Source organism: Chaetomium fimeti (assembly GCF_033439085.1).
Source record: "Chaetomium fimeti strain CBS 168.71 chromosome Unknown B0H64scaffold_4, whole genome shotgun sequence".
In the NCBI taxonomy this organism is placed as follows: domain Eukaryota; kingdom Fungi; phylum Ascomycota; class Sordariomycetes; order Sordariales; family Chaetomiaceae; genus Chaetomium; species Chaetomium fimeti.
This window is the reverse complement of record NW_026944332.1, coordinates 1,728,824-1,753,846: the sequence shown is the minus strand read 5'-3', so window position 1 is coordinate 1,753,846 and position 25,023 is coordinate 1,728,824. Positions and strand designations below refer to the sequence as shown.

Below are 25,023 nucleotides of genomic sequence, written 5' to 3'. Positions count from 1 at the left end.
ATTTGGATAAGAAATCCCGTCGGTATACGAAGTAATGTCGAACATCCATCACTTGCAATCTGGCAGTCAGTCAGGTAACAAACAGCAGCTGCAATACCATTCTGACCCGGCCCTGAGCTTAGCCTTGGCTTGGGGCACAAACATGAATCCGGCGAACGAGGTGTCCCAGCGCCACATGTGGCTGTATTCCATCGCTGGGCAGGGCATTCGGCTGAAGAAACAGAACGATAGCCAGCCAACAACACAATGCGTGCACAATACTATAGCATCATCAAAACAATAGGATAGACGAGAATACTTTATCCGATCCAAAATGCCCACTTTCTGCCCATCTGCAGCCATAATTTCAACATTCAAGACCAAAAAAGGCAGCCACGAAAAAAAGGACGACTTTCCTCCTGTCCTGATTTGGAAGGAGTCCATGCGCTGTGATTGGTCCGTGACTCGGTTAAGCCTCAGTGGGGCCAGGCTGGTGCCACGGGCGTGCCAGGGTGGGTTAGGTAACGGGGGGCCCGGTTGGTCTGGGTGATCCGCCCGGCTGCTGCTGCGTGTGGAAAACCAGCGCCAGCCAGGGCCGTCGTCTCTTATTGTCAGGTCCTTCACAACGGCACACAATACACCTGGAATAAGGCGATGCCGCGAGCGAGGAACAACAATTGCTGAGGACCATCCCTACTCAAAGGTCCTCTGGTAATATTGTGTCCATCTCTGGCATCTGCCAACTTGATTGTCGTCGGTTCTTGTTCATCACAGCCTGTTCCATTTCCGACTGCCTCTTCTTTTCTTCTTCGCTTTTTCGCACTGCATGAAGTGGCCGTCGTCGACGTCGTCCTCCATCCCCTTCCGACCATACCTCTTCATCTTCTTCTTCCTCTTTCACCATACCCCCCCTTCTCCTCCATCGAGGTTATTTGTGGTTTTCGGCCTTCTCACTGGATTCCGATTCCACCATTCATTCACTTCACCCGCTCCTCCCGTGAGCACATCTTGGCGTTCGACTTCCATCCTTCAAGACGGCACGCATCGTCTCTTGTTTGATTGCAGCCCCCTCTCTCCGTCTTGTCTTTTCTCCGCCCGGTCCCACGGCTTTGACCACGGCACCTCATCACCGACTTGGTGGGCCTTTGTACCGACCCTTATTCCTTCGGTCAACAGCCGGTAGCCCGCCTTGAGGACACTCTCACGGGCCACCCGCATCTCAATCAAGCCGGCGAAGAGATCATTCCCTCGTCACTGCGCCGGCACATGGGCATGGAACACCCGGATGGTCAGCTGCAGGTAGAATCCGCACGTGCTCCCGTTTATACCTTTATAAACGACGGCACCAACACCCAACCACTCTCGGAATTTTCATCACTTCCATCACTCCCGATCAACCTCAAATCTCGCATGAACACACCCCAAAATCATACCATGAGCCAGTACAGCCTGCAAGGGGCTGTCAACGACCCGGATATGGACGACACCATCCCCGAGGAAGGGCCCGCCACCCAGAATGTCACCGCATCCAGAGCCACCGCCGTCCCCAGCAACAGAGGTCGGGGACGTGGTCGATGGACCCGCCCAAGGAACACCAAAGTCACTAAACCAGCTCAGCAAAAAGCACCTTCCAGCCGAGGGCGTCGTCACAAGGTATACGACAACCTCCGCGTCCAGGCCGCCCATGAACGCACCCAAGAGCTCAAGCAGGCCTTCCTGGCTATCGGGAAGTTGGTCAAGCCGGCAGCCCAAGAGGTTGCTGACCGTTCCATCAACGAGCTGCTCGAGGACCCCGCTCTTCATAAGCAGGTGCCCCAATATGAGATCACCAAGAAGTTCCTGCGCGACCGCCACGAGGAGACCATCCAGCAGTGCAATGACCGCCTCCAGCACGGTCTCGCCATGGCAGAGAATGTATGGCAGGCCCAGCATCAAAAGGTCATCGAAGAATACACCGTAAGTCGTACCATATTATCATGGCCGCCGCTGCCACCACCTCATTCTCGGCTAACGTATCGATTACCACAGACTAAGGTTGCCGAGCTCTGCGAGGACAGATATGGCCAGCTCCTCTGCCAGCTGGGAATCCTCGAGTCTCTCTACAGAAACGGTTTGCCCGTTGATGTGAGTCTACTCTATCAGGCCACCCCCCCGGTGCAATTTCAGCTAACCCGGTCCCCATCAAGTTGCCCGCCGGTGACGACGACAGGCATTTCTTTAAGGAGATCACCCAGGAGGACGCCGACTGCCAGGGCGTCTTTTATGAGACCGACGGGGGCGTCGAGGTGCCGCATTCTGGCAAGACCATCTCCCAGCTGATGTTCAAGCCGCAGACGCTCCCCTTGGAGCCGAAGCGGAAGGCCGAAGGCCAGCCGGAGGGCCTGCCTGCAGCGAAGGTGGCCGCTGTCACCAAGGGAGACGAGACGGCGCCCCAGATGCCCAGGCACCCGGCTGGTCTCCTCGGCGCTGCCGACGCCATCGAAGAGAGCGGGGCTACGACCCCGGACTCGGGATCCGGCGCCCCCACCCCGACCCCCATCCCCGAGCCGGCAGAGGAAGTGGCCCCCGAGCCCATCAATCAGCGCGTCGTCAGCGGGGCGGCGACCCCGGACGACGGGCCGGAACTCCCAATCCCCCGCGGCGCGACGGACCCAGACGAGTTTGGTGTTCGTCTCATCTCGAGACGGCCTACCCGCATGGACGTCCCGAACAACCGCATCATGGTGCCCAACCTCTTCGAGTGGGACGACCTGGACATCGGTTTCCGGGACTCGACCAACTGCTCCCAGAAGGGCGCCACGAAGCAGCGCCGCGGGAAGTACTTGGGCCGGCCGGGTTCGAACTACATGTTCATCGACCGCCGCGCCGGCATTTGGGATAGCACCCTGGCCGCCGGGGAGCTGGACGAGGACCTGGTGAAGAAACACAAGCTTCACCCCACCCTCGGCATTCCCCTGCCGGACTCGGTCAACGAGTGGGAGCCCCCCAAACCCACCGCCGACGGTTGGAAGTCCGTCGTCCTCGTGCCGCCCAGCGGCAACCCTATCCACGCCTCGCGGACCATCGAGGCCGCGAGGATGGATGCCGAGACGGACGCTGCCGAGGCTCGAGCGAGGGTTGCACGGCTTGTGCGCATCGCCTGCGAGCAGGAGGACGTCCCGCAAGAAGACGTCGCACCGGACGCCGAGCTTGTGGAGAGCCACCGGATCGGGGTATTGGTCGCTCGGGGCCTTGACCCCGCCCAAATCGCCCAAGTCACCCCGCCCGAGCCATCGTCGCCCACCCCCGAGCCCGTCGTAGAGGACGCGGCGCTGATCTTTGACCAATTTGCCAGCGATGCCCTTGACGCAGCTGCCACCCTCGAGGCAGAAGAGGAGGCTGCGCGCATGGCCGCCGCAAAGCGAGCCCAGCAGCCCCGGCCCTACGACGCGATCCGGGACGTCTTCACCGAGACCCCGTCTGCCCGCCAACCTTCCCCGCCTGCCGCACGAGAGGCACCCCCTCCCGCTCCTCCCGTGGCTGCCGACACCACCAACCTCTCCTGCCTCGCGGATCTCGCCTTGCACCCGGAGCCTCCCGCCATGCAACCCGTCGCAGCCGAGCAGTCACAGTACGGCCAACCGCCGCTCGAGTTGATGATGACCCTCGGCGACTACGATCCGCCGCAGTTAGAGTATGCCCGGTCGGCCGAATATCCGCCACCCGAGCCTGCCCACTTTGCCCGCCAGGATGGGCCATCGGCACCCATGGAGCCTGTCAGGACCAACGACTTCCTCCGGACTGCTCTCAACCCCCAACCGGCGTCCCCTCCCCCACACATGCCGTCGGTTCAGGAATATGGCGGCGTCCCCCTCGCTCCGGCACACGGACCGATGCCCAGCCAAGGACAAACGCCGGCGGGGCGAACCCCTTTCTCCAACACCGGGGCTGCCAAGGCTCTGCCGGCTCTGCGGCCGATGCGGAGTCTTTTAAACGAGTCCCCGCCGTTTCAAGAGCCGCAGGGCGGCCCAGCACTGCATCACAATATGGTGCCCTCAAACAGTGGTGCATACTTCCCCCCGGCAGCCAACCGCCCGTTCCACAACTCCTACTCCGTCCAGGGGCAGCCACAACCAATGCAGTCCATGATGTCGCAGATGCCGCTAGGAAACCCCCACCAGTCGCCCTCTCACGCCTGCCCGCCCATGGGACCAGCGCCTCTTCGGCGAATGAGCACGCCGCCACCTTACCATCAGCCGGCTAACCCTCCGCTCGGCCCCGCCCCAGGATCTTCTCTCGGTGGCCAGGGACCCATTCACTACCAAGGAGGACAACAACCCCTCGCACCAGCCGCGGCCTCGGCACCTCGGTCCCGCCCGGGAAGCTCTTCAGCTGCGAACTCGGCGGCCTCTTCTAAATACCGCAAGCTCGAGCCGGCACCCACTCCTCCCCACCGCCTATCGTATTCGGGCAACGGCCAGGAGCTGCGCACCGTCCAGTTTGACTACCGCGAGGCCATCAAGGACTATAGCGCCGTCGAAGCCCCACCTAGGCACGGACCTACCCAGATCAGGGGCTGGACGCACAACAATATCAGAAAGGTCGCGAGGCCGACCTCGTCTTCTTCCAGGGGTGATCCACATACCAGTACCGGCACCAACTCTGATGAACCATCCGCTTAGAGCGCGGGTGGTGGAGGCGGTGCCAGTGGTGGATGCGGCCCTACAAGCAAGAAGGGTGGTGACAGGAAGCGCACAAGGGACGGCTATGACGAGGGACCGCCGCCGGGGAAGAAGGCGAAAGCCAGGTGTCCCAGTTATTCTCCCACTTTAGGTCAGGGCTATGGTTTTACCGCCGCGTTTTCAGCTCCGTTCTCCTTACATTCCTCCCCTTTTGTGGCCGTCCCGCGGCGCGAGGAGGCTAACACGAGATTCTCTACACCGCCGATGGGTCTCTTTCCTCCTATTTCGACGGCATACCAAGATGTCAACAGCACGACGATACCCCGCTCCAATCCCGGCGCTGGCCCCGTCTCCGAGGGAAACAACTCAATGGAACGGATCGAGGCATGGCATCCTGGGGGGAGCCATGAGAATCAAAGCAACCAGGAGACAAGAACGAATCCTACTGCCGCGCAGAACCCACCCGCACCCAAGAGGAGTGCCAAAAAGCCGAGAGCGCGGGCTGCTACTCCCACCCCGCCGGTTCGGTGCCCTTACAATTTGCGGAGTCGTCGAGGTGTGAAGATCGCGAGTTCCAATACAAACGCAGGTCCGGGGGATCCTCCAACCTCGGGAGCTTGAATACGAATAATACTGGAGGATGGAAAGATATGGAGGACCGCGGTTTGGTTAAATATGCCCTCGGGGCCGAGTTTATCAGGTTCAGACCGTTTCAAGCAGCGGAGAGCGAGGCGAAGTTTGAATCATGTTTCAATCACGATAGAGCGAAAGCAAGGGTTCCAAGCAGGATATGGGTGGAATGGATGGATGAACATATGACACAAGGATACGTGGTGGTTTTAGCCACGGCTGGAAAAACCATGAGTTGCATTTTTGGGAGTGTTGCATGGCTGGCCGGCAAGGTTTACTCGAGCATGGCATCAACTTTTGGCATTTGCACTGGTGGATGATACCAAATCAGCATGGTTGTTGCAGCCAGGGTTTAAAGAAATGGACGTCTCCTGGGAGCGATGTTGCGCTGTTTTTCTTTTGGCTTTGGACAGCTTCTAGGCTGTCGTATATATACTTTGGAATCCAAGCGGCCGTCTTTTATTCAACCCTCCGTTCTGACCGTGACGATAGGACCCTCTAACCATGGCAAGGACTCAGAGAATATACAACAGTCTCTCGCCCCTCCATCGATACGTCCGACTTGACATAGCCATCAAAAAGTCCAATCCATTGTCCACGCAAGCCAGGATCTCTCTCTCCATCCAATCGTCGATTTTAAAGCATATCATATCACAACGGCAAAGTTACAACACACGAGACAGACGCACGACTTTTGTTAAGATGTATTATCTACGCTAATCCGCCATCCCAGACGGCATCACCCAAGTCGTGTCCCCAGAGCAATGCTACCCACTTGTAAACCTATCTAGGTACCTATCTATCCATCTCCCCGCCCATGCCTCAGGCATTGTAGATGCCTTTTTCTCAAGATATCCCCGGTATCATCCCTAGTATCAACCCTCCAGTATCAACCCCTAATAGAGCGCGTAGCTACCGCCCCCCAAAGAGTCCCGACAACAGCAACGAGAAAGAGATGGGATTGCCCTGATCCTCTTACATGACTCCAAACAACCCTCAACCCAACCCAACCCAACCATCCCAACAACCACCCCAACCCACCATCCCTCACCCACTCAACCCACCATCACAGCACCCCCCTCCCCAACCCCAGGCCCAGCTCCAAACCCACCATCCGCCCCGCCACCCCCGGCCCCCGTACCCTCCTCCAACCCGACCACGGGCCCCGCACTCACCAGCAGCCCGCGGCCGAGCTCGCCCTCCGGGTGCAGGGCATACACGCCCGCCTCCATGGCCTCGCCGTCAAACACGACAAAGTTCTGCACGGGCTGCTGCGTGCAGCCCAGCACGTTGATGACGTCCTGCGCGAGCTGCCCGCCCAGCACGGCCGCCACGGGCGCCACCTCGCTCGCCGCCGCACCACTACTACCGCCAGCACCATTACCATTACCATTACCACCGCCGTTGTTAGCAGATGGTGCGGCGACGTTCTGCAGGAAGGCGCGCAGCACGTCGCTGCGCAGCGTCTCGGAGGGCAGGCCGAGGGCCTTGTGCTGGTCGCTGCAGAGGCGGGTGAACTCGGCGAGGTGGCCGCGGTCGGCCGTCTGCGGGGCCTGGCCGGCGTGGTTGGCGGCGAACTCCCAGGCGGCGCGGAAGCAGGACAAGAGGGGGGTGACGGCGCGGCGGCGGCGCGGAGATCGTAAAATGTCGGCGGGCAGCTGGGAGGCGCCCGACGCGAGGTACCACGTCGAGTAGAGCTCGCGCTTGGTGACCAGCTCGGTGGTGGCTTCGGCTCCTGGTTGGGGCGCGACGGCGAGGACGGAGCGGGTGCGGGATTCCGGGCCGAGCGGGGTGGGCAGGTTGGACTTGGCGCGCGAGATGACGAAGGTGTGCTCGATCAGGTCGGCGAAGAGGAAGCCGTAGAGGCCGTGCGAGTTGGCGGCGTAGAAGGGCCGCGAGTGCAGGCGGGTGGCTGTGTTGATGATGTTGAGGGTGGGGGAGTCGAGGTCGGTGGCGATGATGATGTCGAAGGGCGCGAAGAAGGAGGGCGGCTTGAACCGCACGTCGACCGTGTCGACGTGGATGCGCACGCGGGGGTTTAGGCGTTGGAGGGCGACCGAGGCGGCGGCTGCGCGGTTGGTTCCCAAGGGGGTAGTCTCTTCTGAGAGGAGAAATTGCGCGCCGAGATCAGAGGGGGTGACGGGATCCGGGTCGAGGATGGTCAGCGAGCCGATGCCGGCAAGGACGAGGTTCTTCGCGATCTCGTTGGCTAGGGCCTTCATGGTGATGAGGAGGATGTTGGCGTTGCGGATCTTCTCCTGGGCCTTCATCCCCCAGAGACGGATCTGGCGGTCATAGAGGGCAATCTCGTCTGGCAGGCGGTTAGAATATGTGGCAAGCTAGATAGTAAGGATCGCTTACCGGCGCTGATGGCGTTTCCCGGCGCCGGTACTGACCCGTTGCTCTCGGTTGGCATGGTTGGAGTCGCGGATGTCTGAATGCCAAAGTTGGCGGCAGACTCGGGAATCTGAGTTTGTTGATGATCCATCGAAAAGACTGCAAAATTGGGAATTGTGATGGTCTTTCGAGCGGGAGAATTGAGGTTTTAGTCGACTTGATTAGGAAGAGATGGTTTGTTTGAGAGTGGAGGGATAAGTTCAGGTGGTTTGGGACTTGAATTGCTCCTCGGAGACACCGGGACTTCGAGACGGGCTTCTTGCCGAAAGAAAAAGTCGAAGGCCGTTTGTTTTCGGGCGCAAACGCAACCAAGTCGAAACCGTTGGCTGATGTAAAGCAGTTGCCCGGTCTTGAACAACTTCAACCTGGAACTCGTGAAATTGGCCCGGCTGCCTGCAATGGCGGGCGGGGATGCTGCGAGCTTGGAACCCAAGCCTGGAACCTGACCCTAGAATCCAGGTAGGTGAGCCTAGAATTCGAGGCCCGTAGTGGTTTGGTTTGTACGCACTCAAAACGGTCAAATGAACAAGAAGCTGGAGAGCGCAGCAGTCACGGCCCGGCTCGTTCCTGCATCTGGTTGTGTGTCGTTGCAGCCCGGCGCGGTCTGTTGGAGCTTGGCGAGGCCGCGTTAAGAGGTACATAGCCCGGGTGTTCGCAGCACCTCATGGACAAAAAAGGCCGAACTCCAACGGCAATGGAAACTTCGAGTCCTCGGGTGGAGGAATATAACGAAAGTCATCCTGAAGCTCAAAGAAACTCTATTTACTCAATTTCCTTTTCTTTTATTCCATTTCCTCTTCTTTTACCCTCTTCTTTTTATTTGACTTAGTTTTTTTCGATCTCTTTTCATTTGTTCTTTTTGCTTGATTTCTTGCTTTCCTTTCGAGTTCAGCTTTTTTTGGCCAGAGGGTGCGCAGCAGCTCGGACGCGGGGATCTGCTAGCAATCCGTTCGGTCCACGACATATTTTAAGTTGCCCCACAGTCAACTCGGAAGCTGAGGCATGTTCGCTGCGGGTTTCTCCTTTTATTTCTCCCTTCACTCTTATGCTCTTTCCTAAACCCCGATATTAAGGTAAACACGAAGTACCTAGTACTTGAGTTTAAATGCTTCGTTTTTTTCTTTTTCTTTCGGATCCCGAGACGCAAGGCGCCAAGAAAGGAGACCCAGAGTTTATCGAGGGGTTTGCGACTTCATCAATCTGTACCAAGCACAGATTCCTTCGCACCTCCATCCCGTCTGTAATCTGTATTCGTATTGGCCATTTGTAACATGCTGCCGTTCATTCCCATACCGAGCGCCACAGAGCGGCAGCCACGGACCCAACGAGCCTGCCCGGCCCCGTCCATGACCACTTGCATTGGATGTCACTTGGTACTTGCGCTGCTGCCATTCGACTGAGGGCCTCAATTCCCCACCCGAGCTGCGCTGCCACCACGCTCTGGCCAAAAAAAGCCGAACTCGAAAGGAAAACAAGAAATCAAGCAAAAGAACAAATGAAAAGAAATCAAGCAAAAGAACAAATGAAAAGAGATCGAGAAAAGTAAGCCAAATAAAAAGAAGAGGGTAAAATAAAAGTAAATGGAGCAAATACAGTTTCTTTGGGCTTCAGGATGACTTTCGTTATGTTCCTCCAGCCGATATCTGCACTTGGAGTTCGGCCTTTTTTGTCCACGAGGTGGCTCCGATAAGTTACGAGGTAACCGGCCGGTTTGTTCAACAACTCCAACTCCCAATTTCAACCGACCCTGAGCCAACGTCAATTCCCGCTCTGTCACTTTCCGCCACTCGAAGCCCCCTTCCAGGCTGCGGCTTCGCTGTCCCATGGTTAGTCGTCCCTCTGGAATTCGGTACGGCCCGCCTAATAGCGTGGATTCGTGTCACCTGCATTTGCCATTTGCCGTTTGCCGCGTGCCTGTTAGCTGGAGGAATATAACGAAAGTTATCCTGAAGCCTAAAGAAACTCTATTTACCCTATTTCCTTTTCTTTTGCCCTCTTCTTTTTATTTGACTTAATTTTCTCGATCTCTTTTCATTTGTTCTTTTTGCTTGATTTCTTGATTTCTTGCTTTCCTTTCGAGTTCGGCTTTTTTTGGCCAGAGGGTGGTTAGCTGCTGGTTCGGAAACCGAGCGCATTTACTTCTATCCGCGATTTTTAACACATCAACTCAGTCCGGTGATCGCCCCCCACTTCCACCGTTGGAACCCGGAACCTTTCGAGGCGCCGACGGTACTATCCGCCGCTTTCTCGTCAACACCTCCGGCTCCCCCTCCGATGACCGAGCGACTGAAACCGCCTCCGCGAGGTTGTACACAGTAATCCAGCAATTCCACGACGACTTCCAAAGACTCAGCCAGCGCCCGTCTACCACCCCCCGGAGTACGGACCCGGCCGTCGGCAGAATGGCCTCGGGCTCGGACGGAGACTTGCGACCGAGATTCAACCGAGATCCGCAACCGCCAAACGCCCTCCTCTCCACCTCTGCCGCCTCGCCCGGTTCTCCCTCTCTCCCGCCGCTACGATCTCTCGATCCGAGATCGCGGGCCCCGCCCACCACGTTTACCGGATCGGGGTCCCGCTCCAGCCGCTACCGTCCCGCTGGCCGGTACCTAGACAGGGTTCGCTCGCACCTCGGCGCTACCCTTGATGACCTGAACCGAAACATCCACGACACCGACGCACAGCTACGAGCATTGGTGGATTTCACCAATAATCCTGTCATGCCGCGCGCACCTTCCGCCGTTTCAGACACACCCAACGACGTGGACATGGCCGATGCGAACCGCCGCATCAAGCGTCGAAAGCTGGATACGGATAGGACCACCTCGAGCTATAAGGGCTTCCGTTATGGCAGATACGGCCAAGTCGAGCCCGGTCAGCTGAATATGGAAATTGTGAGCTGCGACGGGGGACTCTACTCGGATGAGCACTCGTACCCACCCGAGAACATCCTGAAGAACGATTCCTCTGTCTACTGCACCAAGAGCAACCGCTGTAACATTGTCCTAAAGCACCAGGGCGGGACCGTGTTCAGCCTGCAGGAACTCGTCATCAAAGCCCCCGGGTCCAAATTCTCATGCCCGTACGTTTCACCGCACAACCTACAGGAATCTATCGTGCTCACCGTTGTCCAGTATCCGTGAGGGCATGGTGTTCGTGTCAATGGGGTCGGACGACCTACTTAACCGTACCGCACAGTATCAAATCCAGTATCTCCCTTCCCGCAGCCACCGGCGTGGGACCGTCTACTTCCGTCACGAGGAGGACGGCCTTCCCCGAATACAGCGTCGGTCTCTGCGGGCGTACAGCTACGGCGCGGATGACGACGACGAGGACGGCGGCGACGGCAGGACAGCACAGATTCCGCCAGAGTTTACTGCTTCCCCGCCCCCGTTCAATGTCACCACCGTATGTAGCGAGGACGAAAGCGACGGCGAAGAGCACTCTTCAAACCTGCCGGCCCCTCGCCAGCCGACTCGCCAACCGGCCCGGGCCTTGCCGTTTGAAAGCGACAGCGACTACGACGACGATGACGACAACGACGAAGAAAGCATCCAAATCTTTGGCGGCCCACACCGGCCTTGGCCCGCGGACGAGGACGAGCTCGCTCACGGTGGCAACGCCGCCGTCGTCCTTCGGCGGCGGTACCGCGCCTCCCGCCTCCACGGCGGCGCGCCTCCCGGCAGCAACCGAACCGGCAACAACAACCACCAAAACGGCAGCGGAAGCGGTAGCGGCAGCGGTAGCACCAGCGCCGGCGGGAACGGCATGACGCTCGAGGAGGCGCAGGAGGCGTCGCAGATCGCGACGCAGGAGGCCGTGCGGGCGGTCGGCGGCGAGCTGATGGCGCCGCTGGCGCACTTCTTCATCGAGAAGGACAAGAACAAGTGCACGGTGCGGTTCGACCCGCCCGTCAGCGGCCGCCTCATCCTGCTCAAGATGTGGAGCACGCACCAGGACCCGCAGAAGAATATCGACATCCAGGCCGTGGTGGCCAAGGGGTTCGCGGGGCCGAGGTATTGTCCCGCGGTTGAGCTAGCTTAGACGCACTTGGGGGGGGGGTTGGGGGTTTGGGATGTCCTCGGAGGCTTGAGCTGGGTTGGGGATGGTTTTATCACATGGGGAACGTATTGGCATTGCCCTGTTTAGAGGCGGGCGCTGGACTGGGTTTGGGGGTTGGGCTGGCGTCCTGGATGGGTCATGATGGGTTCGGCATGAAGGGATAATATTATATTCTACACTGGCATGGGTTCATGACGCGGATTTGCTCTTGGTTGGCCACGGAAGGAAGCATGGACGGGTTACGGCATATGGGTTCGAGTTGCGGTAGAGCCTGATCTGTTGTCGAGTTTTGTTTTTGGTCCATTTTGGGACGGGGAGCGTTGATTGATCAATGCGTATGGTAAATACGATTGTTTGTTTGTCTTGTACGGAGTGCTCTTCCTGGTAACTCGGGGGTTGAGTGGAAAGGCATACTGCATAGTCCATTGGTGAAAGGTTGGGACCAATGGGACGGTTCCCGGATGATTCATTGTGAATTGGACGGAGAGTTTTGGGTCGCGGCTGAGTCACTGCAGGAGGCGAATGTTTCCAGCTTTGAACGTCTTGGCGAGCGAGGCGCTTTGAGTCATCCGGCAGCGGCGAAAATTGGTTGAGCTGTGGTGAGAGAGGGACGGGTGTTTGACAAATTGGTGATTTTTTTGAGAAGCACGTCGGCTTCAAGTATTGATTGTAATTGTTTCGGGAACGCGTACGGTGTTGAAAGGTAAAGGCACTGAATGGAAAGGTTGAATCTCGACGTCTGATTACAGTAATTTACAGTAATATGCGTGTCCAGCGGGGGCTGTCAAAGCTTATCAACATTCAGCGCCAACTCACAGGTAGGTACACCCCAGGGTAGTCTACGAACGGCTCGACAAAGTAAGGCTCAGAATTTCCATGCATGCATACAGCTTCTTTCTGGGGTCAAATTGATGATTCAGGGGAGTCACGAGCTTGGTATTGGGCCGCAGGACGCAGGACCTTGAAGAATGCGGGCTACCTGCCCCACTTAGATTTCTGCCCAGTATCATATATATCTGCCGTTTTCTCTCGCCTCCACACCCTCGCCATTAGCAAGCAAAACGAGCAACACCAAGGCGACAGACCACGAGGTCCCCCAGCGAAAAACCAGAAGGCCCCTTAATCTTCCCTTCCCACACCAGACACATAAACAGCGACTATCAGATATCTACAACAATGGCTGTCCGAGCACAATTCGAGAACTCCAACGAGTAAGCCACACCCAGTTTTGCCCCGCGTTCCGACGACCCCGCGATCATATGCGATTGTGCGACAGCGCACACGACCACCCATTCACATATGACTTTTGGAACTATTGCTGACCACAATGCAGGGTTGGCGTCTTCGCGACATTAACAAACTCATTCGCCCTCGTGGCGGTCGGCGCGAGCGAGAACTTCTACAGCGTGTTCGAGGCCGAGCTACAGGACGTGATCCCAATTTGCAGGACGACGATTGCGGGCACACGCATCATTGGGCGGTTAACGGCTGGGTATGTCTTGCTTGTCGTTCCCCTTGAACGGGAGAACGCCCCGGCCGAATAGTGCCAATTGTATACTAATACTTCCTCGTGCTGCAGCAACCGGAAAGGCCTGCTCGTCCCCACCTCCACAACCGACCAGGAGCTCCAACACCTACGCAATAGTTTGCCCGACGCGATCAAGATCCAGCGCATCGAGGAGCGGCTGTCGGCGCTAGGCAATGTCATCGTAACCAACGACCACGTGGCGCTGGTGCACCCGGATCTGGAGCGCGAAACGGAGGAGATCATCGCGGACGTGCTGGGGGTGGAGGTGTTCCGGCAGACGGTGGCGGACCACGTGCTGGTGGGCTCCTACATGGCGCTCAGCAACCAGGGCGGGCTCGTGCACCCCAAGACGAGCATCCAGGACCAGGACGAGCTGAGCAGCCTGCTGCAGGTGCCGCTCGTGGCGGGCAGCGTGAACCGCGGGAGCGACGTCATCGGCGGCGGCCTGGTGGTCAACGACTGGATGTCGGTCACCGGGCTCGACACCACCGCGCCCGAGCTCAGCGTCATCGAGAGCGTCTTCCGGCTCGGCGAGGGCGCCGCGCCGGGGGCGGTCAATACCAGCATGAAGGAGACCATGGTGGAGTCGTTTTACTGAGCGGCGAGGCGAGTGGCGGGGCCGGTCTTGGTTAATTAAACTAACTAACCTTTCAGGCCTGCACGAGACGGGCATGACAAGGTTGGATTCGCACGATTTCGAGTGCGTTTTGGTGGCCAAACGGGCGTATATGTCGAGCTCGTTGGCTGTCTTGGTGGGGGTATCATTGATAGATCGAATAGATCGAATAGATCATTGCCCTCCCACTTCTTTCGATGGCTTCCTGGTTCGTTAACTGACGACCGAAGTTATTCTGCCAAACTGCTCGTCCGAAGCGTGATATGAGGGTTAGGGTTAAACTACTGGCTCCCAGGCTTCGACGATCTGATTTCCACCATGATTGCCAGATCGACATCAAACATATTCTGTGAATCTTATGTTCCTGTTCCTGGCCGCAAATCTCAACCCGTAGATGACGGATCAGCAGGTGAGTTCGCCCACGGTGAGCTGGGGTGCTTCTCCCAGCTTAAAGCCAAGCCAATCGAGGCCTTCCGGATGAAACCCTGAACTCTTGACCACGTAGGGACACTGCATTGGTGCAACAGCTGAATTCTCACTGAATACGAACCCCTGAAATGGATATTCGTCTCTTTAAGCATGCGGGCCTGATGGCGATGTCAAGACGATTCGAGAAAGATGGACCCGCGACTCCAGCTGCCTTGGCGACGGTTTGTTAAGTGGAGTCTGACGCGCGGAAATGAACGTCAACCTTGAACTGAGGACCCTGGAAACAGACCCAACTTGGAAGGCGCTTGCCGTTCTTGTAAACAGAGCATGTCCCCGGTTCCCACCCAAGGTTTTCCCCGTTTACCGGTTTCTTCTTCTTTCTTTTGGGCTTCTCTATTCGTACCGTTGATGCTAGCATCGGCATGGTGTCGATGCGCTTCATTATATTTGGAATCGATATTCCCTCCCACGCTCCCTAATTAGCCCGTCTGCACATACCAGCCTCCGGTTTTGCGGGGGATCTGGGGTGGTGTGTTGACGTGAACGAGGGAGCTCCCATTCGCTCACCGTTGCCGTGTCACGTTCTTCTCCCCGACCTTCAACTCTTACCCCATTCATCAGCTTACTGGCGGAACTCTATTAGAGTTCGGTCCTCGACGGCATTGGGCTTGTTTAGGCTTCGAAACTCCACCCGGATGTGAGCTGCGCTCTCGTTGGAGGATCTCGACGTATGGGAACGGTTGGGGACGTGGGAATTAATCGTCACGATTTCAAGTGTTGGAATGTCCAGCTGTCACCAGACAAATCGTCATCCAGTTACAAGAAGCTTCCAGACCAGCCCCGCCAAACGCAAACGAGTGGAGGCCAGCAGGAACCGAAGATCGGATTGCTCTGGCGATCCAGGGATACCCACGGATCTCCCGAAACATTAACGCATCATGCTAAGCTCCAACCCTGCCTTGTCCTCCCCGCCGCCCTTGGAGTTACGCCACCCGACTCACTCGACGCCTGCGCGCGCATTACAATCACGGGCAGCTACCCCGGATAATGGATACGTTTCCCCGCGGCAGCAACTCGAGAGGCCCACACCCGGTTCACCACTTCAGCCAAGCAAACAGCAGCCGCAGCATGGTCTGAACGCGCCACGCCCGTCACTCTCGCCGCTGTCAGAATACCACAGCGGCTTCGCGGACGAGGACCTCGGCTCTCCCTTCAATCCAACCAACCACCGCCGGCAGCAGTCCTTTCCTAACCTGCTGCCGTTGGCCTTCAAGAGTAGAACGCCGTCGCCGACGAGGAAGACGCACAGTAGATCGCCCTCGGAACAGATGCCCTACACCGGCGATGGGAGGAGCCCGCGAGGGGGAGGTGGAGGCCTGGTTAGCTGGTTGAGCGGCAGCGCGGGGGCAGCAGACGCACTGGGTCTATCCCACGACCCAGAGACCCGCAATGCTCCTGAGCCTGGGGGCTCAAAAGACGCGACAGTACCGAACATCACGCCCACCCGGCCCCAGCAAACCCGTGCCGGGCAGAGCACCACCACCTCAAACCTAACAACCCCCAAAAGCACCAACACCACCGCCGCGTCCCGCTTCATGTCGGCCCTCTCCTCCCGCTTCAACCCGACCACGCCCACCACCAGTCCCCTCCCCAGCGCCGCCACCGCGCATCCGCAAGATGAGCTATGCAACCTCAACATTGAAGCCGCTCTCTTTCCCTCGTCCCCGTCTTCGCCCGCGGGGGCAGCACGGGATACCTTTTCTCCCTCGGCCTTCAAGAACCTGCACATCAACGCCCTCGGTCTACTCAATAAAATGCAAACCGCCTACCGCGAGCAGGCCACCGCATTGCGCAACATCCAGAACGAGCGCTCTGCAGAGAGAGACGAGCTCGAGGAGGCTGTCACTCGCGCAGAGCACCTCAAGATTCAACTCGAGGGCATGGCACGGAAGGCAGCAGAGCAGGAGCGCGTAATGGGGGCGCTTGAGGGAGAGTTGGAGGCGGAGCGGAAAGCACGGGCGCGGGCAGAGGCGGCTTTGGTTGGGACAGCGAGGCGAGCTCCTTCATCGGTGGGAGAGGGCTCGTCAATGGTGTCGGAGGATTTGGGTGTAGAGGAGGAGGAGAGGAGGCAAAAGAGGGCGGGGAGACAACGAAAGAGTGGCGGTGTGTCGGGCGAGGAGGAGGATACTACCACAGATGACGAGAGTGCCCGGAGCGAAAGCGTCTTCTCAAGGTCCCGGAGCCCGACCCTGCCTATGCAGTCGCCGCTACAACAGGCGCACACCGTCACCAGTATGTCGGATGGGGCATCGTCCATCGTGGGGGTGGCGGATGCGCCGGGGACCCCCCACGCCGTGAGAACTCCTGGGAACGGGTCAGTGAATGCTACGCCGAGGCAGGGGGCTGGGCGGCCGATGAGCGCGTTCCAGAAGATCTTTAAGGGCATGTCGCGTGAGGATGGGTGTCCGAACTGCAAGGGGAAGGACGCGAGTGTCGCGTGGGATACGGTCGGCTTGCTGAGGGACGAGAACAGGCATCTGAAAACCAGGGTTGGGGACTTGGAGGTTGCTGTGGAAGGGGCATTGGATCTAGTCAACGGGATTGGCTTATAGGTTTCTCAGCTCGCCAGGTTTTGGGTCTCGGCGTTTGAGCATCATTGTGTTCGTACTCGACATGGTGCCGTGTTCACACTAGGTTTTTGGCGTTGATGGTGGTTTTGCATAAACGGCACCTGTTGGCATACAGGAGATAGACTAGCCAATGCTCATTGGAATAATAGAAGAGCACATGGGAGCCCTCTGTCAGAAATACATTCCGCTTCATGGTAAACTCCCTATGTAAATGTTATTTTCTTACCATCCGCATCCTGCATTGCTTTCAGCAGCCGTTTGTTATGTGCGCTACTCGTCCGCCACTTACAGACTCGGGAATCAGCCCGGCATACACAATCCACAGGTCACATATCCGAAATCAACAACGCCTCAAAATGTGCAATGCTATTCCATCTGACGTGCACGAGGTACGAATTCGCAGATTTTACGGGTAGGGCCCTCTTTCGGGGCATCAACAACCCATCTGTCGACCTCTCTGCTAACCTTATCCCACGCCCACCCATCCACCTCATGGATGGGCATATACGGCCCCAATTCCCCTCCCATATCTCCCCGTTTCCTCTTCCCCATCACAGCCAGCCAAGCTAGGCATGGAGATCACGAGCCATCCCTCCGCATTCCACCTCCCCCTCTCCCACTCACCCCCCCTCACTCAATCCCCTCTGTCCGCCTAGTGGTGCTCCTCGCTGCTGCCGCCGTGGTGGTGGTCGTCCTGCAGGAAGAAGTGCTCGTACAGGCAGTAGCCCGCAAAGGCGACCGTCGCGATCCCGAGCCCCGGGAACGAGTTCTTGAACCGGTTGAACCGTGTGAACCGGCCCGTGTAGCGCCATGCTTCGCTGTGGTGCGGGGGTGGGGTGTTAGCAGCTTGGTGTTGGGGGAGGGGGGTATGTATGGGGTTGGGGGATGTTGGAGGGGGGGTTGGAACGAGGGGGGGGAGGTTGTTGCTTTGGGGCGGTGTGATGGATGGGACGGGTAGGGTGGTGGTGTGACGTACGCCCTCTCCCACGGATCGTAGCGTGTTGAGTTGGTGGCGGCGAGGAACTTGCGCATCTCGAACCCCGTGATGTTGGGCTTCGAGTCGCCGCCATTGTAGCGCAGTATTCTAGAGGGGAGTCGACGTTAGCGAATCGAGGTATGACTGTAGGGTCGGTGGAATTGATCGCACCTGGAGGGCTGCATTGTGGCGCTGGCAATTGCTCGTCGGGTCGGGCTCCTGCTCAGCAAGATGCAAGATGGGGGGAGCTCGATCAATGACAGAGGTCGCATCACCAAAAGCGCCGCAGTGGGAGTTTGGCTCCGGGCCGGCCAGCGCCAAGCGCTTAGTCAAGCAATTTATGGTCCGTGCACACAAGGGGCGGCCTGTGCAGCGAGCGCCTCGCCTGGGCTGCCCCATCGCCAACCTTGCAGCACTGCTGTTGCATTTGGATGAACAAACCTGCCGCCGCTTCAGTTCAGCCCCCCCGCGACCTAACCTTCAACTCGACAAAACCACACTTACCATTTCCCAACATCAAAATTGCTCTCGACCCGCACGACTCGCACTCACCAAATTCCACTCCCTATCATCGTCTAGGCCCTGTTCCGACAGCGTTCTAATTCTCCAGCACAACCAACCCGAATTAACTAGGGTCTAACCAGTCTTGTCTCGCGATTGCCCAGCATCGCCCACCATCCGGATTACCGCCAACGACAGGGACGGGAATGGTCCCTTCAAGACCCCATCTTGACACGGCTATTAGGATACGGCCTTCACGATAGGAAATAGTAAAGGCAACCCACAATACGGGCGCCGCCACCACGCGATGCCTCCGCCGCTCAACCGGTTCCCGAGTGGGCCCAACACCATCTCACCCTACCATCAGCAGTTCCCCTCCCATGCCCAGCACGCGACGAGCCATCCGCCGCCCATGGGCGCTACCGCAGCCTACCTCAACGCCCAGGTCGGCCAGGGGAATCCCTTCGCCGGCAATAGTAACCTATTGGGCCTAGGGGGAGGGCTCAATGCCGGCGCCGGCTTCGGCGCTGACTCCGGCCTCGCCAGCCACGCCGCCCGCATGGGCTTCGCGCATGCCGGCAACCTACAACAACACCAACAGTCACAGCAACAAGCCCTCCAGCAACAACAATCACAGCATTCCCAGCATGCCCCACCCGTCCAACACCCGCAACATGCACAGCAGCAAGGCCATGGCTTGGTGGAGCACGCGACACGGGCTGCGCAGAAGGGGCGGATAAGAGAGGTCTGGAAACATAACCTGGAAGAGGAGATAGCGCACCTACGGGTGCTGATTGAGAGTTATCCGTACATTGCCATGGTAGGTCGATTTTCTGCGAGAAGCCAGGGGGTGGGGTAGTGACGGGCTGCTGACACGAACCCCTGACAGGACACCGAGTTTCCAGGCGTCGTCGCGAGACCCATGGGGGGCTTCCGAGGGAAGAGCGACTACCACTACCAATGTCTGCGCACCAACGTGGACCTGTTGAAAGTGATACAGATCGGCATCGCCCTCTTCAACGAAGACGGCGAACAACCCCCGGCCCGTCCAACCTCGACCGACTCGGCAGAGCTACGAAGGGCTGGCACCCAGGCGCCCCTGCCGTATGCCTGGCAGTTCAACTTCAAGTTCTCCCTCAAGGAAGACATGTACAACTCGACGTCCATCGAATCTCTGCAGCAGGCAGGCATCGACTTCCCCGCCCTCGAACGGGACGGCATCGACCCGCGCGACTTCGCATCCCTCATAATCCCCTCTGGCCTCGTATGCTTCGAAGACGTCCGCTGGATAAGCTTCCACGGCGGCTACGACTTCGGATACCTCACCAAATTGCTGTTCTGCGAACCACTACCCTGTGACGAGTTCGAGTTCGACCAGAACATGAAGCGCTACTTCCCCTCGACGTACGATGTCAAGCACCTCATGAAGCACGCCATCAAGCTGCACAACAGCGGCATGCTCACGCCCACCGACCCGACCGCGATCGAGATCATGCAAAAGTTCGAGCAAAAGTCGGGCCTCGAGCACATCGCCGAGACGCTCAAGCTCAAGCGCGTCGGCAACGCCCACCAGGCCGGCTCCGACAGCCTGCTGACGGGCCGCGTCTTCTTCGAGCTGCGCAAGCGCATCTTCAACGGCGACATCTCGGACGACCACCTCGGCAAGGTCTGGGGCCTCGGCATCCCCGACTTCTCCATCGGCGGCGGCGCCAACCCCTCCAACAACCCCGGCGGCGGCAGCCAAGTCGAAAACACCCCACCAGGCCACCACCACCACCCCAACGGCGGTGGTGGCAGCGGCCCCCTGCAGAACGGCGGCGCCACCCCGAGCACCCCCAACACGGGCAGCGTCGGGCTGGCCGGCACCCCCGCCGCCTCGTCCCACAACACCAACGGCACCACCAACGTCGGCAGCAGTGGCGGCGGCGGCGGCGGCGGCGGCATGGGCCCCATGACGCCCGGCGGGGGAGGCGGCGTGTTTGGGGCGTTTGCGTTTGCGGGGAATGCGCGGTAGTGGGTGGGTGGGTGGCGTTTGACCTATCAAGTAGAATAGAAGAAAGGGGATATCAAGGAAACGGAAACCTTTTTTTTTTCCTTGCTGCGTTTCTTGCTGCGTGTGTTCTACTCTACTCTGGGTTCTTCTGTCTCTGGTCGTCTCTGTTGTGCAGCGTTGTGCGTGGTGCGGTGTTATTAAGGCCCTTCCTTGCTTGTAGTTATCTCGAAAAAGGGGTGGGGGTGGTCGGTTGGTCGGTGTCGGTGTCGGTGTCGGTCGGTGTCGGTCGGTAGGACGGACGGATTGCACGGCGGGCGGGCAAAGGGAAAGGGAATGGAATGGCGGGCTTTCATCATTTTTGGGAGGGGGTTGTGTGTGCGTGTGTCCTTTGTGCGGGCGCTGCTTTCTGCCTTATGCTGCTGCTGCTGCTGCTGCTGCTGCTGCTGCTCTCTGTCTTGTTCTCGTTTTCGACTTGCTGCTTCGGGAGGCTGCTATTGTGTGTGGGTGGGATGACGGGACGGGGCGACGGGGGGGCGGCGGGGGCTACGGATACCCCAGCATAACATACGCGTCTTTCTCTCTCTTTCTCTCTGCTCTCTTCCTCTCCCATGAATGAGGTGTTGTTGACTTGTCCTACCCGTTGCGTTATGTGTCGAGACATCGGATCGGTTGGCCGTTGTTCGGATGCTTCCGTCCCCTTTCCTCGTCCATCCCCGTTCCTATCTATGTGCGTAAGTAACTTGTGCCGTTTCATCCCCCGGTAGGTTTTCGAGGAGATGGTAGACAAGCCTCCTTCGCCCCTTTGCTTTGGTATGTATATATGCTATCTGGGTTCGCATCCACGGTGCTGATGGGTAGGGGGTGCAGTTTTCGCTTGGTGACCCCTATTTGTACTGTGTAGAGATGGGCTGTAACTCTGAAGAACCAAGTAAAACAGCCAGCAAGTGGGCTTGTTTGTTTTTTCTGTACATTTAAATTCGCACGTACTATGTTCCTACAGTCGAGGCCAACGCACGTTTTGTTATTCACGTACCCGTCATGCCTAGGTGTACCCGGGAGTACTGCTATCAGGAGATCGGCCTCGTTCAACCTTTAGAGGACTCATTCATCGCTCGTGTTTCTCTGGTACCTATCTGGGTACTAACTGCTGGCCCTGTTTGCCTACGTCCTCGCTCGTCACATTCAAACCAACCGGAGCGGAGATAGAAACTCGTGTACGCCGCCGTACCCAATCCATGCCCACCATGCCCATACTGTCTGCCGCCCGAGCCCGTGTCCGCTACCGTATAAAGCAATCCAAAGAGGCAGCCAAATTCAACGCCGATAATGCACCCACGCCCTTGTCGCCCCGCCCGAACGTACCCTCCGCATAAAAATGCCCATGCTCCTCGTCAAGTAACGAAAACCTTCCTCCCCTCCTCCCCCGAAAACACCTCCCCGGTAACCAAATCCTTAATTTGACCCGCGGGCAGGCCCGATTTCGCCGCGTATTCTTCGAGGCGGGCCTTCCCGTAGACCCTGCCGTTCGGCAGCAGCACCAGATCCTGCTCGAGAAGGCGGCTCTTGCCGTGGTGGGCGTAGCGCACGCTGCGGGCGAGGGCGTTGAGCTCGGTCGAGCAGATTGGGCAGACGCGCGTTGTGAGCGAGGCCGTGCCGTGGTGGTGGTGTGGGACGGCGGTGGGAGTGTCACTGGAGTCGGCGGCGGCCGTGGTGGTCGCAGTCCCGTTGACGGGTTGGGATTCTTCGGGCTGACTTGGTACCTGCAGCTGGGTGCTGTGGCAAGCGGGGGTCTTGAGAGCGGACAGGCCCGATGAGAGGGCGATGTGTAAGAGGGGAGTCATTGGTAGGCCGAGGAGTTTGAGGTGGGCCTCGACAAATGTATCGGCGAGTCGCTGCCAGCGGGAGGCGCTATAGAGGGAGGCATAGGGTTCGGATATGGTCTCCGGGCGGTAGGCGAGAAGGCCAGCCATGTTGCTTATCTCAACCGGGTAGGTGTCGGTGAAGGGGGTGATGTACTTCTTCGCGTGGTGAATAGCCTCGGCCATCTTGATTGGAGAATCGGTGCGCATCATTTCTATGTACTGCTGGCATCGTAGCAAAAACTCAAGGTTGGACTGCATCTTGCGGAGCTCCTTCTTGTTCTCGTTGCACCACGTGAGTGCTTCCTGGACGCTGCCGCCCTCGAGGGACTTGCGGATCTTGCTCATGGCCACGAATGTGTCAATGTCGACGAGGTCCCGCATTTTCCGCTCGTCGGCCAGCGCCATTGCGGATGAATCGTAGCCGTGCCGGAGCATGTAGTCAACCAAGAGGCGGTCAAGACGTTGGCGGGACCAGGCCTCGTACCGAACGTCGTCGACCGTGTTCAAATCGGCGAGCTCGTGTAGGTGAGTAACACGAGAGCTCATTTGGCGATACAGGCGGTCCTCTTCCTCGGCAGCGGCCGTCAGCTTGCGCTTTAGGCCACGCATCTTGACCAGCATCTGATCCAGGTTCTTGACGGCATCTTGCGGTGTAGCCTTCCCGCTGATCAGTCCGTTGGCTGTTTCTTTGACGACGTTCTTGACCGAGGTCGAGTCCCACTCGAAGGGATAATGAACGGAGCGGAAGTTCTTGCGTAGGAGTTCGTATGGCAGTCGCAAGCACGGTTGATCCTGGAGAAGAGTTCGGCGTTAGCAAGAAGGGCACGGAGCAGAAATCGATACGATGACGTCGTCGTACAAGAAGCAAGTGATTATCATGGTTGATTTTGGCCGCTTCGAGGTCCGCCATGGCTGCGATTCTGCTCCCAGCCACTTAGGGGGCTGAAGATTTCATGCGGATATTTTTTTTGTACAAAAGGTGCGGTTGGCCTGGTTTGGGTTTGTAGGTAGGAGTATGCGACAGCTCAGACGAGTTGAAGCGGATGAAGTCGGCCCAAAGAGCCAGCCAACTTAGTGCCGATTGGGAAAGTCCCCCAGTGGCCGGGAAGGCATGAGGGCAGCTATCCGATTTGCTCTTGGCTGATGGATGGAGACAAGAACTCAGGGCCAGTGAGAGAGTCACAAGAGTGAGAGACCAACAACCCTAACCCCTGCCACCCCCACTTTCCCTTTCGGTGGGGTATCGGTTCCACAGGATGGATCGATGGATGCCCCCCGCCTTCGCCCCCATCATTCCTCACCTCAGCTCGCGCACTAGCAAATTCACGGACAAGCAGGCAGAAGAGAAGAGGGAAAACAGAGAAGCGCTGGGGCGAAGGTTGAGTGGCTCGTGACATGTCCAGGAGGTCCAATCATGTGCCAGCCTGTCTCACTGCCCTCGCGTCATGAGGGGTTGTTTCCAGGTGGGGCAGTGAGATGAGGAGAGAAGCATGATGAGGGTGTCGAGGAATAATGCGCGGCTACTGGAGGGGAAGGCGTCGCATCGCCCTGCCGTCGGCCTGCCGCCGGCCTGTTGGGGTTGGAAATCTGAGATGGTGTGCAGGGCGTGGGCAAGCCCTTCCTTCGTGTTGAGTGCGGGTGCTAGAAAGTAAAACAGCCTCATCATAAAGATCTAGCTGTCAGAAAATAACAAGAAATATATATGAACGAGCCAAGGTCACGGCCCCAAACACTACACGACTCCCAGCCAGCCCCTTTGCACGGCGGGCGAGTTCCAGCAAGGAAGCTGCAAGCTTGGTTGGTGGTTTCGCGTCTTTTCAAGGGTCCAACGATTTGGCGCGGGAGAAGATTAAAAAGGCGCCAGTGGAAGCTCGAACCGGGGTGGGTCGTGGTGCTGATCGCTGGTGCATGCAGGCCGAGAAAAGGGTGCTTCGGCAAAGGTGTTGGACCGTGCGCCCGATCCCTCCATGACCCGCGACTTTGATTAACCTTGACCTCCAGCCTCAGCTCACATGATCTCCCTCTCTCTCGCGACTCCTCAAACAGCAACCATCAACAACCGCCGGAAAAGCAAGGCGTACCTATCCATCATTCAGACTAGGTATGCTTGTATTTCTAGCTACCCCTTATTTCTTTTTTAAATCGACGCACGCCGATTTTTGCATTGATTTTCCCTCTCTCCTGGCCCCAGACTAACTCTCCCCAGCTCTCGTCACGTTTTCGGGCACGTTCTTCACATGACCTCGCTCGTCGACCCAACCACAGAGAGTAAGGAAACCCATCCCCAGGTTCGCATCTCCATCAAGAAAGAGCAGGGGCCATATCAATCCACTTGCAACGCAAGTCATGTCATGTTTTGGCGTACAACCACCATGGGCCGAGTGGCTCGAGACGCCGTCGATGCAACAAGTCCTGTGCGGTTGCCGCCTCTCAAGTGAGAGAGGACTGATGCGTGTGAAGCAGCATCGCTTTCATCAGTGTGTAATTGCCCGTGACCGGCTTGCCGTCACTGGTCTGAAGATGCACTCGATGCACACACTCTGAAAGGCGAACTCGGATTGTTTTTGGAATACTTTTGCTGCTCACGGCTTTCTTTTTGTTACTTGCGCGTTACGCGCCCTGTCGCGATGCGCGATGAGTGGGTTGCCTCTGGTAGGCAACCCGGGATGCGCCATCCTCTTACAGGAACCAAGGCACCAAGACAAGGCTCCATTGTCGCTGAATAGCCCCAACCAACTGCCGGGTTAACCGACAAGATG

At 58.0% G+C, this 25,023-nt stretch overlaps 8 protein-coding genes across 8 annotated transcripts; 5 read left to right on the top strand and 3 right to left on the bottom strand.

The window, feature by feature from the left end:
- Nucleotides 1-1,389: 1,389 nt before the first annotated feature.
- On the top strand, nucleotides 1,390-4,640 carry B0H64DRAFT_442036 (uncharacterized protein; the record flags this gene model as incomplete). Its single annotated transcript, XM_062806611.1, has 3 exons — nucleotides 1,390-1,935; nucleotides 2,008-2,103; nucleotides 2,166-4,640. 3 exons carry the CDS (start codon nucleotides 1,390-1,392, stop codon nucleotides 4,638-4,640), a joined length of 3,117 nt encoding a protein of 1,038 aa, XP_062659177.1.
- A 1,685-nt stretch (nucleotides 4,641-6,325) lies between these two features.
- On the bottom strand, nucleotides 6,326-8,235 carry B0H64DRAFT_359461 (uncharacterized protein; the record flags this gene model as incomplete). The annotated part of the gene is made up of 2 exons (XM_062801680.1): nucleotides 7,632-8,235; nucleotides 6,326-7,581 (listed from the first exon to the last, which is right to left on the bottom strand). Exons 1-2 carry the CDS (start codon nucleotides 7,756-7,758, stop codon nucleotides 6,326-6,328), a joined length of 1,383 nt encoding a protein of 460 aa, XP_062659176.1. The 5' UTR covers nucleotides 7,759-8,235.
- Nucleotides 8,236-9,168: 933 nt separating this feature from the next.
- B0H64DRAFT_151095 (uncharacterized protein) lies at nucleotides 9,169-11,815 on the top strand. The gene is made up of 3 exons (XM_062798436.1): nucleotides 9,169-9,493; nucleotides 9,839-10,749; nucleotides 10,802-11,815. The coding sequence occupies exons 1-3, from the start codon at nucleotides 9,491-9,493 to the stop codon at nucleotides 11,709-11,711; spliced, it is 1,824 nt and encodes a 607-aa protein (XP_062659175.1). The 5' UTR covers nucleotides 9,169-9,490; the 3' UTR covers nucleotides 11,712-11,815.
- Nucleotides 11,816-12,621: 806 nt separating this feature from the next.
- Nucleotides 12,622-14,074, top strand: B0H64DRAFT_151083 (uncharacterized protein). Its single transcript, XM_062798435.1, has 3 exons — nucleotides 12,622-12,940; nucleotides 13,063-13,221; nucleotides 13,309-14,074. The coding sequence occupies exons 1-3, from the start codon at nucleotides 12,906-12,908 to the stop codon at nucleotides 13,853-13,855; spliced, it is 741 nt and encodes a 246-aa protein (XP_062659174.1). The 5' UTR covers nucleotides 12,622-12,905; the 3' UTR covers nucleotides 13,856-14,074.
- Nucleotides 14,075-15,630: 1,556 nt separating this feature from the next.
- Nucleotides 15,631-16,914, top strand: B0H64DRAFT_323773 (uncharacterized protein; the record flags this gene model as incomplete). Its single annotated transcript, XM_062800629.1, has 1 exon — nucleotides 15,631-16,914. One exon carries the CDS (start codon nucleotides 15,631-15,633, stop codon nucleotides 16,912-16,914), a length of 1,284 nt encoding a protein of 427 aa, XP_062659173.1.
- A 190-nt stretch (nucleotides 16,915-17,104) lies between these two features.
- On the bottom strand, nucleotides 17,105-18,159 carry B0H64DRAFT_395892 (uncharacterized protein). Its single transcript, XM_062803798.1, has 3 exons — nucleotides 18,080-18,159; nucleotides 17,909-18,016; nucleotides 17,105-17,750 (listed from the first exon to the last, which is right to left on the bottom strand). The coding sequence occupies exons 1-3, from the start codon at nucleotides 18,091-18,093 to the stop codon at nucleotides 17,585-17,587; spliced, it is 288 nt and encodes a 95-aa protein (XP_062659172.1). The 5' UTR covers nucleotides 18,094-18,159; the 3' UTR covers nucleotides 17,105-17,584.
- A 160-nt stretch (nucleotides 18,160-18,319) lies between these two features.
- On the top strand, nucleotides 18,320-20,746 carry B0H64DRAFT_432357 (ribonuclease H-like domain-containing protein). Its single transcript, XM_062806005.1, has 2 exons — nucleotides 18,320-19,229; nucleotides 19,299-20,746. The coding sequence occupies exons 1-2, from the start codon at nucleotides 18,717-18,719 to the stop codon at nucleotides 20,421-20,423; spliced, it is 1,638 nt and encodes a 545-aa protein (XP_062659171.1). The 5' UTR covers nucleotides 18,320-18,716; the 3' UTR covers nucleotides 20,424-20,746.
- Nucleotides 20,747-21,431: 685 nt separating this feature from the next.
- B0H64DRAFT_474575 (CTLH/CRA C-terminal to lish motif domain-containing protein) lies at nucleotides 21,432-23,406 on the bottom strand. Its single transcript, XM_062808063.1, has 2 exons — nucleotides 23,124-23,406; nucleotides 21,432-23,056 (listed from the first exon to the last, which is right to left on the bottom strand). Exons 1-2 carry the CDS (start codon nucleotides 23,172-23,174, stop codon nucleotides 21,794-21,796), a joined length of 1,314 nt encoding a protein of 437 aa, XP_062659170.1. The 5' UTR covers nucleotides 23,175-23,406; the 3' UTR covers nucleotides 21,432-21,793.
- Nucleotides 23,407-25,023: the final 1,617 nt, after the last annotated feature.

Excerpts from the sequence above, each read along its gene's own strand:
- B0H64DRAFT_151083 (XM_062798435.1), top strand. The coding sequence starts at position 12,906 with ATGGCTGTCCGAGCACAATTCGAGAACTCCAACGA. Across the intron at positions 12,941-13,062 it reads CAATTCGAGAACTCCAACGA|GGTTGGCGTCTTCGCGACAT; the intron begins GTAAGCCACACC and ends ACCACAATGCAG. Across the intron at positions 13,222-13,308 it reads ATTGGGCGGTTAACGGCTGG|CAACCGGAAAGGCCTGCTCG; the intron begins GTATGTCTTGCT and ends CTCGTGCTGCAG.
- B0H64DRAFT_432357 (XM_062806005.1), top strand. The coding sequence starts at position 18,717 with ATGCCTCCGCCGCTCAACCGGTTCCCGAGTGGGCCCAACACCATCTCA. Across the intron at positions 19,230-19,298 it reads GTTATCCGTACATTGCCATG|GACACCGAGTTTCCAGGCGT; the intron begins GTAGGTCGATTT and ends AACCCCTGACAG.
- B0H64DRAFT_395892 (XM_062803798.1), bottom strand. Across the intron at positions 17,751-17,908 it reads TACGATCCGTGGGAGAGGGC|CGAAGCATGGCGCTACACGG; the intron begins GTACGTCACACC and ends CCCGCACCACAG.
- B0H64DRAFT_474575 (XM_062808063.1), bottom strand. The coding sequence starts at position 23,174 with ATGGCGGACCTCGAAGCGGCCAAAATCAACCATGATAATCACTTGCTT. Across the intron at positions 23,057-23,123 it reads ATGATAATCACTTGCTTCTT|GATCAACCGTGCTTGCGACT; the intron begins GTACGACGACGT and ends ACTCTTCTCCAG.
- B0H64DRAFT_151095 (XM_062798436.1), top strand. Across the intron at positions 10,750-10,801 it reads GGGTCCAAATTCTCATGCCC|TATCCGTGAGGGCATGGTGT; the intron begins GTACGTTTCACC and ends ACCGTTGTCCAG.